The sequence below is a fragment of the Periplaneta americana genome, chromosome 14 (assembly GCF_040183065.1).
Source record: "Periplaneta americana isolate PAMFEO1 chromosome 14, P.americana_PAMFEO1_priV1, whole genome shotgun sequence".
Taxonomy (NCBI): domain Eukaryota; kingdom Metazoa; phylum Arthropoda; class Insecta; order Blattodea; family Blattidae; genus Periplaneta; species Periplaneta americana.
In genome coordinates this window covers 32,236,210-32,250,182 of record NC_091130.1, presented here as the reverse complement: position 1 = coordinate 32,250,182, position 13,973 = coordinate 32,236,210, and the positions used below count along the sequence as shown (strand labels likewise).

The window sequence follows — 13,973 nt, the reverse complement described above, 5'->3', positions numbered from 1 at the left end:
GTCAGAAGTAAGATAATACACAATAACCAATGCCTCGAACAAGTGCAAAATTTCAATTATCTGGGTTGTGAAATATCTTATCAAAATGAAAAAGATGTGAACAAGAAAATTACCAAATTTACACAAATTCTAGGAATAATAAACAATGCATTAAAAGCTAAATTAGTACAAAAATCTACAAGAATAAAAATATATAATACACTAGCATTACCCACCCTTTTATACGGAAGCGAGATTTGGTCATTAAAGAAAAAAGACGTGAACAGAATCAAAGCAACGGAAATGAAATTTTTGAGGAGGACAGCAGGATATACTCTTTTAGACCGAAAAAGGAATGAAGAAATTTTAGAACAATTAGAAGTAGAGTCAGTAAAAGAAAAAATCAGCAGATACAAATTCAATTGGCTAGATCATGTAAGAAGAATGGAAAATTCAAGAATCCCAAAAATTATGATGCAATATAAACCTAGAGGACATCGTCGACCAGGAAGACCTTTAAGAAGACTGCTAGATGGGGCCGAAACAGGTCTACAGAGGCCTAATTCGTGAAGGATGATGATGATGACAAAACTACAATAATTTATTTATTTGATACAAACTCACCGACAGAATGAATTTACATTTTTCCACTAGTTTTTTCTTGTGAAGAAGTCTGATATTTTGGTTTGTTTTTTATTTTTGTTTTGCAATTTGTTTTTCGAGTTCATACAGATTCTCAAAAATAGTATCATCACCATTGACAGCAGAAAGATATTTCAGCAGTGTTCCTAAAGCTGCAACTGACTCTACACTTGCGGCAATAATATCACAATTATCATCATCATCGTCGGCATCACTGTCACCACCATTCACACTGTTAATTTGAAAATGGTCAACCATTTCTTCCAACGACTGTTCTGTAGTCTAGACACCATTAACAGATATGAAATCTGAAAATGTTGCACCTGGCTGAAGAATTCCCCAGTCTCCACTTTCAAGTAGGCCTGCTTCCTCTACTTCCACATCCACTTCTTCTTCAGTCATTCTTGAAAAGATACTGGTTCTTTTAGAAGCAGTTGATAATGCTAGACTGTTTCACATCCCTCCATGCTTTTGCTATAAAATGGAGGGCATCTAACACTGAGACCTTAATGTCTTTCGCATCCTTGCTACACTCCATGTACGTTAAAGTCCTCTACACCAGACTCTTTCTGTAATTTGCCTTGAAAGCATGAATAATGCCTAACTCCAAAGGCTGCAATTTGCTTGTACGGTTGGCTGGCAAAAATTCTGACGGAATATTCCTTAGGTGCAAGGTTTGAGGATGGGCAGAGCATTGATCAGTATTACCGTTGGCTGTAAAAGTAGAATGTTGGTGACATTAAAATTCATGATCCAAGTGCATCTGCGAAATGCGTCACTTAACTTCCTAGCATTTGAGACGCCATTTTCTGTCCGCTCACAGTTATGTAAATTGCGGGAAATTTGAAATTACACTAATGTAAATGCGAGGTTTATATAACATTATGAACATATAAATTGAAGGGACCGAAAAATAATAGTGTAAATGGTGGGAAAATGTAAATAGCAGAAACGTAAGCATAGGGTTCTACTGTAATTCTATTATATTGAGTGGTTTTTTTACAATGTTCTGCAACTACCAGACCTCACCCAGTCAATATTACACTGTTACTCTTGGACAATCACAGTGTGTTATTTATATGTTCTAAATCAATTTTTCTCGAAATCAGGTTTTGTGTGAAAATGTAAGAAAGCTAAAATACAGTATGTGCCCTCTGTTTAGATGCAGCCTACTTTAAAATTTGTGGAAATTCGAAGCTGTCCATGTTAACTTCAGTAAACCAGTTATATGCAGCTAAGAGAGGGAGAGAATGTTCATGCCCATTTTCCCGAATCCGTATCCCTGAATATCCAGTTTCCCAAAAAATCGTTTTCCTGAAAGCCGTTTTTTCTCGAATCTATGTTCCCGAAGCTGCATACCTGAATTTCATTTCATATTCACATTCCCGAATATGTCTAAAAATTACCGAAAAAGGCAATGACATTTGTTGAAAATTGAATTTTTCTAAATTCAGCATGACAGATTTATTATTATTATATCAGCTTGAGTTGGAAAGAACTCCTGTTCAGTCGTTATGTTTATTTATATAGGAATGGTGCAGAAGATAAAAATTCACTGGGATTTTAATCTAATAACTAGGCCTGAGAAATATATGCCGTTATACTACCAGTGCACTTCGTGTGCCTCTAACTTTGAGTACGTCTCAGAGTTGGGGTGAGTTAACGCAGTGTCTTTTGTTCGTTTGAATTCGTGTTTATCATCACCGTTAGTCCTCAGCATTTGGATGGCTGAAAGCCACCCTTTGACTTCGAAACACAACTATCTGTTAAAGAAAAATTTAAAGACATAATTTTCTTTGTTAAAGAAAAATTGCACTATTTTAAAGACATATTAATTTCTGTCTGTAGAAAATACACATAATATAACATTGACAAGTATCGGCCTTATTATTTCACTATGTTAATATGATGGTGTATTACGTTTTTGTTTTACATAATTTTTCATTTCGTATATTGTTGCAGTAAATAACAAACCACATTTTCAAAGGAGAATGATTGCCTGTTACTAGAAAACAGCCTTATATCTAGAGAAACTTCGTTCCACTTCTGCAGAAACAATGGGAGAATATTTGAAATATTTTACACAAGCATTATTTATCTCAAAATCTGTATCATTATTACAAATTTCCTCATTTGAAATTAAGTCACAAATTTCGTCCTCGGCATCTTGCTATTATTCTCCTTTACAGGACGTTGAATGTTGCCTGTTACGAATAGCAGTATTCGGTCGTAATGTAACCGATCAACTAAAGTTCACTGCTGAACGAAACACACTGAAATTCCCCACCCCAACGCAATTACGTACCGGTACCTGAAGTCAGAGATGCATGAAGCGCAATGTAACGGCATACAATTCTTAGCCCTACTATAGTCCCGACGCTGTTATTTCCGGCGTGACTCCGCCTCTTTGCTTACGTCTTAGAAACTGAAGGCTCTATAAAGTATAGGTAGGTAGTATCGTTTGCCATTTTTGTTCTTACGTTGCCGAGCTACCATACGAGGAATCTATTTGCCACACCGTTAAACATTATCATGTCATAGCTCATATGATAATAAATCAAACGCAATGTAATTCAGCAAATAATTGAGTGGCAAATAACGTCTTCGTGTGCTTTCTGCGAACGCCAACAAAAGAGCTAAAATGGCGGCCGATTATATTAAGTATTTATCGAGCCTTAAGAAATGAATCAGTGAATCACAAGACGCACACGTTTAAATGTAGCCGACCTGCAACGCGATTGGCTGCTGGAAATTAGAGCGACAGGACTATAATAACTATAGTCCCGTCGCTCTAATTTCCGGTAGCTAATCACATTGCAGGTCGGCTACATTTAAACGTGCGCACCTTGTGATTCGCTTATGAAGACGTTATTCATTTCTTAAGGCTCGATAAATACTTAATATAATCGCCCGCCATTTTGGCTCTTTCGTTGGCGTTCGCAGAAAGCACACGAAGACGTTATTTGCCGCTCAATTATTTGCTGAATTACAGGGCGTTTGATTTATTATCATAGGAGCTACGACATGATAATGTTTAACGGTGTGGCAAATAGATTCCTCGTATGGTAGCTTGGCAACGAAAGAACAAAAATGGCGAACGATACTACCTACCTAGACTTTATAGAGCCTTCACTTCCTAAGACGTAAGCAAAGAGACGGAGTCACGCCGGAAATAACAGCGTTGCGACTATAATAAGGTATGTTCCAAACAATGGACTGCACTAGCAATAACGTTTGGACTGCTTTATAATGTGACATGTTAATAAGGGCCTGCTGAACCTCGTCATACACACGCAATTTATATAGAGAAAGCCGGGCAGAGCTTCTGACACCACAAAATTAAAACTAAGAACTATATGCTTCTGGCACTAGCATTTGCGTCCATTTATTACCTGTATTTGATTATTTCGATATTACATACATCTCTGCAACACGAGCTTGTGAGTCTGCCAAAATGAAATATGAGCTTCCAGGAGTCTGTGACACTCAAAAGGTTGAAAAACACTGCCTCAGACCACAGTGCTATGGTGAGGAACTTTATTAATAAACCAGAGACCCAAAAGACATAGTACACCGGCAGTCGTACTTAGATTCATATTATTAATTCTGAGAAAAATTTTGCTTCAAATAAGAAGCAGTTCCTGTTAGCTATTATCATCAAAGACTATGAATGTATATCATAAATAAACAAGAGGAAAAAAATGTTTGGAAGAAACATTTTCATAACACCCATAACATCTTAAATAAAAATTCAATATAAGTAGCTTACCCTTTCATCAGACATTTTAAATATCCTTGTAAGGACCAGAAGGAGAAGACAAGTCCACGCATCACGATGTGCCTCAGACTGAAGGCAAAGAAAGTACTCCAGTGCTTCCCGACAAACTGCAATAAGACGCTGCTGGATGGTTGGCCAAGCATCCTGCCTAGTCTCATCGCTGTACATCTTGAACAAGATCCTCAGTACACAAGCAAGGCTCTGTGTCTCCTGCTTTAAGAGGTTTGGCTTTGCACTGCCCTTGAAACCTGCCAATACACAATCGTGACAAATCTCATGTGGCATGAAAAGCTAACATCAGTTTAAAGGGGAGAAACAGCAATAACAGTTGACTGATAAGAAGAGAAATGAATTCCACTTTTCTCACTGTTGAACATCGTGTTTTTCTTATAAAGCTTCAACAATAGCAAAAGTCCAATCCAATCCTTTTCTTATCAGTGAAAAATTAAATCGCTATGACTTAAACTTCTAGGGTATTTACTTCACAAGAAGTTTCTAGAGACATATACATGCAGAGAGAACCATAAGTAATGTCATTCATTTCAGGGAATTACTTTTTTTTTTTTAATTTGTTTTTTACTTGGTTATTTAACGACGCTGTATCAACTACGAGGTTATTTAGCGTCGATGGGATTGGTGATAGAGAGATGATATTTGGCGAGATGAGGCGAGGATTCGTCATAGATTACTTAACATTTGCCTTATAGTTGGGGAAAAACCTCGGAAAAAACCCAACCAGGTAATCAGTCCAAGCGGGAATTGAACCCTTGCCCGAATGCAACTCCGGATTGGCAGGCAAGCGCCTTAGCCGACTGAGCTACGTTGATGGCTTTTCGGGGAGTTATTCTTTGAAATATTTCAAACAAAAAAGTTCAATACAATTTTGTTTTTACTTCCTTATCGAGATAAAAATTGTTTTATATGAAGCATTTAATAGCATGTTTTGGGAAAGCCATTGATTTAATTCCCAATACGCTCAGTCGATTTAAGAGAGCATTGTATCGTAACACCATGGCATGGCGCATCCTCAGGTTGCGGATCGAGGAGACGGCCTCCAGATATGGAGGGTACTGTGAATATATTGAATAAGCAGTCGCGGACAGCCGATGAGGGGTGGTCCTCCAGCTTGGGAGTTGGGCGAAGGGCTAACAACCCATCACCGTAAAAAACAGCTTGTTACGAATCCTTCAAATCCAGAAATGCATATAGAGTGTTAGTTGCGAGGCTGGAGGGAAAAAGACCTCTAGGGAGGCCAAGACGTAGATGGGAAGATAATATAAAAATGGATTTGAGGGAGGTGGGATATAATGATAGAGAATGGATTAATCTTGTTCAGGATAGGGACCGATGGCGGGCTTATGTGAGGACGGCAATGAACCTCCGGGTTCCTTAAAAGTAAGTAAGTAAGTAAGTTGTATCATAACAATAAACGATTGAAAGAATTTTAGTTTTAGACTTTAATGTGCAGAAATTTGATCCGAGAAAATGTAACTTTTCATTCTGAAAAGGAATTTTACAATGCTACATTCGTTCAGATCAAATTTCTGCACATTTAAAGGACAAAACTAAAATTCTTTCAATCATTATCATAATACACTGTTCTCTTAAACTGATTGGGCATATTGGTAATTAAATCAATGACTTTCTCAAAACACAATATGAAATAAAATAATTTTTTCCTCGAAAACGAAGCAAAAACGAGTAAATTTATATGAAACTTTTTTGTTTGAAATATCTGAAAATGTGAATTTCATATCAATTTCGAAATTACGAGAAAACTGTTATTTAATAGTGATTTATTACTAATGCTATTCTTCAAGCGAAAAACACATTATATGTGTCTATATAATACAAAAACAAAAGGCACTTTTGAAATACTCAAAACATGTCGATAGATTATCTCTTTATCAATTATTGTCCACTCCATTCGATAATTTCATATACTGCTAATGAAGGTCAGACAACTGATACAATGTACATATCATAAAATCGATTATCAAGTTCTATATTCGATATGGCCTTGGCTAAAATGCATTGTGTCGATTTACTCAGCCAGTTGTTTTTGAGATCACAGCAGAGTTGGATAGTTATTCTAGTTTTATTGGCAGAGTTTGTTGAATTTGTGAGCACGCGCTCCTTCTTAAAATGGGGTGAAGAACTATAACTGCTCGTGAAAAAGTCCAGCAGTATTTCATTCAGGGATTCTATGCTTCAGACGCTAAGATAGTTTTCTGTAAATTCTGCAATTGCCATATTGGAGAATAAAGGATTTCAGAATGGTGTTTGCAAATATTGTGGACAGCAACAAACAATGCTGAGAGTGAAGATGTTTTATCACAGTATGGTGCTGTTGTTTCAGGCAGATGATGTAATTTGAAGGAGGAAAACGCTGAACTGTTCACATTGTTATCTTTTGAGAAATGAAAGGTAGAATTCACAGAGTTTTCTTTGGAAAAAAGTAGATGCTAATTTGGAAGAAATAAATACTAGTCTTGAGAAAAACAGATGCTAATTTTGATGCAAATAGATGCTTAAAAATTCAGGTCTCTAACTACAAGCAGCTAAGATTTTCTTTAAATAATCTTACATTCTTGAAGATAGCTGTAAAGGCTAAGTAAGCAAGGTTTCCTGCATCTTTTATCTTCAATATTTCACTGACCTGCTTTCCACAGCAGATTCCTTTGCTCGTGATTAGAATTGAAGGCCTTAGCAAAGCGATGTGACTGCAGAAGACAGTCAGTGAGAAGCAGAAGATGTTTGGAACTTAAATTCCTGTACATCCCTTGTTCTTCCCGTTGTTGTTCCGACAAGCTGGCTTCAATGTGCAGAAGATCTGCCTGTGTGCAACAAGCAACTACACTCATTCATTGTATTCTAAACAATTAAGTGTTAAATAAAAATACCTGTTAATTACTTGAGGGGTTTGCCGGAAAAAGGGCGTATACATCAATATGACGAATTGAGATACATGCAATCTAAGATTTTAAAATGCACCTGAATAAAATATTATACATGCACGCAGCCCTGTCCTGCAGGTATGTACAGTACAATCAAAACAAAATTTCGCTACTATAATTATTCACTACATTTTAAACTATTTTCCCGAAGAAGGGCGTATAGGTCTATCCGCCTTTCTTCCAGCAAAGCCCTCAATTGGCATAGTACTATTTATTTAAAAAGAACTTGACTGCATAAACACCATCTAAAAAAGAAACATTCCCTCAAAAATTCTCCGTGCAATAACAAATTTCTAAAATCCTATTAATTGTTGTTACTGTTATAAAAATATCTTTCGATGGTCTACTGAAAATCTGTTTTCTCTACCACTCCGAATTTAAACAGGCGAAATGAATTATAACAGAAGTGTAAGTTCGTCTACACACGGAAATACTCAGCAGGATGGAACAGATTGGTGATTCAAGTCACTAATGATGACTTAACTCACTAGTAACGCAGTTCCGCACAAAGGCCTTGGTTCCACACACAGAACTACTCTGAAGTGACAAAAATGGCAGTTCTATGCATTTAAGCATAGAAGGAGAAGCTTTTTCTTTGTGCAGTCATGATGACGAGTATAGAGTCTAGTCATGAGAAATATATTATTATTTTTGTTATTTGTAATTCACGTCACCAGTGAGTACCTTCAAAGCATCTGCATGTGGAGATGGCCTATACCGCATCCACTCTTAAAATGATCCACGTCAAAACAAACCCATGTAACCAGCTCACGTTTCATTGGTTATGACACCTAAGCGCAATGTAAATAAGCGCGCGAAAAAAGTAGATCCCTTCATTAAATTAAAAGTATGTCCCCTGAATATATTTGTTATTCTTCTGCAATTGAAATAATATTATCGAAAACATAAAAATGATTATAAAATGTACCTAATCACTCTGAGATCAATAATTACAACTTAAAATAGTTTATTGCACATGCATCAAATACAAGGTCACTTACTGCATTACAATGTGCATTTTCATAGCAGTTACCTGAGCAAGTGCCAAATTTTCCTGATCTTCCTTTCGTGAAGTTGCAGGAAAGAAGACAATATTATCAATTGTCTGTATGAGTTCCAGTTGCACTACACACTTTATTAAGAGGCCAGCAAACAACTTATCTGATCCAATCTGTAAGAAAAACAATCATTCACTTTAACAATGCAACAAACTTTAGTTTCTATATTACGCAGAAGAAGCTGAAGGAGAAAAAACAGTATTATACCCTGCAGTGTTGTCAGCATCTGAACACTCTACAATCAGATATATCTACACATCATATTTCCAAAGAATTATCAAGTTCAATACATTTAAAACTATAAATAAATTAACAATACCCTACTATTCTGTATCAGACTCAAATAAAATTGGACTGATTTAAAACACCGTGTCTCAACCAATGGAATTAAATAATCTTACATTTTACCATCACTCTAACTATAATCTTTTCACTGTAAGAAAAATCCTAATATAAACAATAGCACGTGACTTAAGTGAGGCGTCATTGGGTGCTGTTTGGCGCCATAGATTCTCAGTACGTGTTCCCACCTACTGTTGTACATTCTGTTTCATGTTAAACATTTCCCGTTACTCGGCAAGTAGGCCTAACCTCACTACTATGCATTCGTTTGCTTAGGTAACATTTACTTTATAATTACTCTAATTAAAAATCACAGAACTTATTATATACATTTAAGACTATTTGTTTTTCTCTGCTTTTGAGAGGGTTTCCACTCTTATGATTAATAACCACACACACCGAGGATGCAGAAGCCATACTTCAGTACCACGTGCTTACGTGAACAACTACGAGCTCTAGTGATGCCAGCTTGTTACAAGAACAGACTACCTCAGTTTTACTGTTTGTATTCATCCGCGTTCATAGTACATAACAAAATATAAAAGTAGCTTTTCTTTTACATATCATTTTACATATGAGCGAAGTTATATGTTTCACAGTAATTAACAACTAGAATTCAATTTTTTATTTTCAAATAATACAAGATGATAGTTTCCAAATATGGACTATATTTTCCTGCGTTGTGTGAGTGTTTCGACTGTGAGCCTATCACGGGTATGAAGCCACGTGCTTGTGTTTACATTAGGACTTTTCTTACAGTGAAAACAATATAAATATGGTTTACAGTATTACACATACCTTTCCTTTGGATAATCTAAGCTCGTCTGCAGAAGAAGGAGGGGTGTTATTACTCTGCACACTATACAAACTGTTGGAGCGCTTTAATATTCCTTGACGAGTAGGGTCGCCATTTTCACTCTAGTAAAAAATAAAATAGAACATGTAGGAAAAAAAAACAGCAAAGAAGTGTTTTATGCATGTAATTGTAACTAAAGGTACGGTCACACATCGCTACTTTTGCTGCGCAACTTTTGTACTGCAGCTGCAAAAGTTGCGTGTCATGTTCACACGTAAGCCAAAAGTAGCGCGCTGCACGCTACTTTTCGTGCTGCGCAACCCAAGTGCTGCAAAAGTTGCAACTGGAGGTTGCGAGTCTGTTCACACACAAGGCACTACTTTTGCAGCCGCAGTCATGCTGCAGGTTTCCATCTGCATGTTGACTTCTCAATATACATTTTGTGGTTATGTTCGCATTATTAATAAACTCATGCGAAAGCTTACTTATCAATTATTTGCTTTTCTATCCTAACTAGTATTCAGAAATTGGCATTATTTTTACTATAAAGCTTTCAAAAACGCCTATATACTTAAATGATAACCAACAGCAGATTCACGTAATCAATGTTGGCAACCCTCCTGTTTGAAACTACGCTACAGAAAATTAAAAAAAGTGAATTATATCATCAGCAAATATGCTCAGACTGTGTTGTGCATTCAATAACTGTTACAAATAATTTATTTTCATCACATCTAACATTAAAATACATTCAAACAATTAAAGTATCATTGGCACATTTGGGTGGCAACACTGGTCGCAACCGCAGCAAAAGTTTCAACAAAACCGATATCAAAAATGCTGCGGCTGCAACCCTGAGAACCCTGTTCACACGTTGCTACTTCTAAGCTGCGTGCAGCATCAAAAAGTAGCAAGCAGCAGGTTCGGCAGCCGCTACTTTTCAGGTTGCACCGTTGTTCACACGTCGCAGTACGAGAGCTCCACAGTTTTTTGTACTGCATCGCTGCAAAAGTAGTGACGTGTGACCGTACCTTAATACAGACAAATTGAAAATGCCATCCATCTGCAATATGTGAAATCCGAATCAAGTAAGTGAAATGCGTAGACATTGCATACACACACATTTTCTGTATATGTTTGTTTGTAGAAATGATGACGCACATAGAGCATAATGACTTTCTTAACGTATCAATAACGGTACAAAACAGAGTTCTTACTGTAATGATTTCCATATCACTCTCCTTTCCGTCACGGCCATCATCTGGTCTCCACGTAAGCAGGGCACTTGGAATAGTACAGTTGAATATATCCAGCATGCATTGACAAGTCTTATCCCATGTTGAATCTTGGAACTTTAGACCATTAGAATTGACTAGATTTTCCAGGCAATTTGTTCCTGATCGAGCCAGTTGTTCATTATCTGGAAAAATAATTTTTTAAATATACTTCTTTACAATAATAATAATAATGGCTTTATTTAACCTGGCAGAGTTAAGGCCGTAAGGCCTTCTCTTACACTCAACCAGGATTAAAACTTGCTTACATAGTTGAACATACAACTGGATCGGAATTAAGTAATTACATACTGATACAATTTAGGTACATAATGAGATCAAAAGAGGTAGTTACATAAAAATTTACCTCATAAAATAAAAATAAACATAGTGGAATACATATTAATGTTAGAATCAAATACGAATCACATAAAAACAGAAGCCGATAATTCAATAAAAAATGTACACAGTAAAAATAAAAATAAACACATTAGTATACATATTAGTATTAGATTACAATTAAGTAGAATTTAAATAACTAAACCAGAAACCGACAATTGAATAAAATGTACACCAAAAAAAATAGATTAATAATAAAAAAACAACACAGTGGGATACATATTGGCGTTAAGTGATAAATAAACACGATTTAGATAATAAAAATAAGAAAGAAAAAAAATAAATAAAAATAAATACGGTGGAACACATTCCATTAAATATTTTCAATGTGTTAGGTCTGGCAACTCATCATAAGATATTTTTCTAATTTACATTTAAAGGAAATTAAAGTTTGGCAGCCCTTGACTTCAAGCGGCAGAGAATTCCAGTGACGAGAAGTAGCAACAGTGAAAGATGAAGAATAAAGAGATGATGTGTGGAGTGGTATTTCTAGCGTATTATCATATTGTGACCGAATATTTAAGTTACAATACCGAGAAAGACTGTGGAATCGGACAAATATACTTCTTTACAATATAAAATAAAAACGCTGAGAAATGATTATCGAAACAAAAAACAAAAAAAAAAAAAAAAAAAAAAACAAAAAAAAAAAACTTTTAAAATTATTCAACTGTAGCATAAATTATGAAAGATTCGTTTCATTGGATTGCATCAACAAAGGCAGGCCAGTTGAAGATTTTAAAATAAAATAAATCCCTTAGCATAACTTTCTCTGAGAGGCAAGTAACGCTGTCATCATAGATTTATGGCATGCTAAAGAACCCAGTCTCTGATAGAGAACTGCAAGAAAAAATTGTAATATTTATTTACATTTCATGGTAATCATACATCACTTCACATCTAGAATATGGAAAGAAAAAAAAAAATGTTAATAATATTACAAAGTCTTAATTGAAATATATACAGAAGAGGTTTACAACACAACTAGTTAGTATTGATACTTATAGTCCCGTCGCTCTTATTTCCAGCAGCCAATCACGTTGCAGGTTGTAAGCCGACAATTTCTAGCTGTGTTCAAATTAATTTGCACACTACACTACATAAAGATAAAGATTCGAGGAAAGTAATGAAATCATACCTTGTTGCACACACCAATGTAGCTGTGTGTATAGATCTTCAAGTAGCAGCGGTCCAAGTACGTCGAAATACTGCGTGAATACATCTACAATGGCATACAAAGCATGATTGCAAGTAGTGGTCATCCATTCTGCCTTCTGAAATACATACAGTAACAAACACATACAGAATTTTAGGGTTTTTTAAACCATAAGACAATCTTAAGTATACATGAAGAAATATTATTAATCTTTTGTTTCAATATACAGTAAATCCCTAGTAACCAGCACCCAAATAACCAGCAATACCAAAACAATGGCACTTTCAGCTGGGCCCCCCCAAAAAAAAAATGTTTAAATCTGTTACATTGCCACAGTCTGGGCCGTCAGTTTTGCCACATTAGGAAGTTCGCATAAACTTTCATTTTCAGTGAATATTCAAACCTAAAATTAGTGTATTATTTGTGTTGTCTGATGTGTTTTAACACAGAAAATCCACACAGTTTTTAATTATCTTCGGGCCATCAGTGTTGTCAGATTAGGAAGTTCGCACAAACTTTCGTTTTCAGTGACTATTGAAACAAACCTAAAATTAGTGTATTATTTGTGTCGTGTGGTGTGTTTTAATAAAGAAAACCCACACAGTTTTTATGTTTATTAGTTATGTTCGGGCTGTCAGTGTTGCCACATTAGAAAGTTCACACGAACTCTCGTTTTCAGTGAATATTCAAACCTAAAATTAGTGTATTATTTGTGTTATGTGATATGTTTTAATAAAGAAAATCCACACAGTGTTGTTGTTTTCAAATGCCAGGACAATAAAGTCATTTGACCTCTTGCATTCCAATATTTTTCAAAGATATTATCATGGTCAGCGACTGAGGCACAGATTTTGAGGTGTTCCGAATCCATTTCTTGGTTTGTTTATTTAGTTACATTCGGGTAGTCAATGTGGCACATTAGGAAGTTCGCAAGAAATTTAATTTTCAGTGAATATTCGAACCTAAAATTAGTGTATTATTTGTGTCGTGTGGTGTGTTTTAATAAAGAAAACCCACACAGTTTTTATGTTTATTAGTTATGTTCGGGCTGTCAGTGTTGCCACATTAGAAAGTTCACACGAACTCTCGTTTTCAGTGAATATTCAAACCTAAAATTAGTGTATTATTTGTGTTATGTGATATGTTTTAATAAAGAAAATCCACACAGTGTTGTTGTTTTCTAATGCCAGGACAATAAAGTCATTTGACCTCTTGCATTCCAATATTTTTCAAAGATATTATCACGGTCAGCGACTGAGGCACAGATTTTGAGGTGTTCCGAATCCATTTCTTGGTTTATGTTTATTTAGTTACATTCGGGTAGTCAATGTGGCACATTAGGAAGTTCGCAAGAAATTTAATTTTCAGTGAATATTCGAACCTAACATTAGTGTATTATTTGTGTTGTGTGATGTGTTTTCATGAGAAAAATTCACACAGTTCTTATGTTTATTCAGTTATGAGCAAGTTATAGAGAAATAAGTTTCACATGGCTGCAGTTTCAACATTAGGCACCATGAAATAGCAACTTTTTTGTATATACCGGTATTTATTCAATTATCCGGCAAACTCTCATATCCGGAACTAGCTTC

General features: G+C 35.5%; 1 protein-coding gene across 4 annotated transcripts in view; it reads right to left on the bottom strand.

Moving 5' to 3' along the window:
* Window positions 1–13,973, bottom strand: part of Sec71 (ADP ribosylation factor guanine nucleotide exchange factor Sec71) — an 88,959-nt gene that overhangs the window by 16,714 nt on the left and 58,272 nt on the right. For all 4 annotated transcript variants that reach the window (XR_011335803.1, XR_011335804.1, XM_069845193.1 and 1 more), the window contains 6 exons: window positions 12,364–12,499; window positions 10,770–10,972; window positions 9,555–9,674; window positions 8,390–8,527; window positions 7,059–7,236; window positions 4,391–4,647 (listed from right to left, as the gene is read on the bottom strand). Coding sequence is in view for 2 of the 4 variants with exons in the window: in XM_069845193.1 (XP_069701294.1) it covers window positions 4,391–4,647; window positions 7,059–7,236; window positions 8,390–8,527; window positions 9,555–9,674; window positions 10,770–10,972; window positions 12,364–12,499 (1,032 nt within the window). In the remaining 2 variants the exon portion in view is untranslated. The remainder of the gene's footprint in view (window positions 1–4,390; window positions 4,648–7,058; window positions 7,237–8,389; window positions 8,528–9,554; window positions 9,675–10,769; window positions 10,973–12,363; window positions 12,500–13,973) is intronic.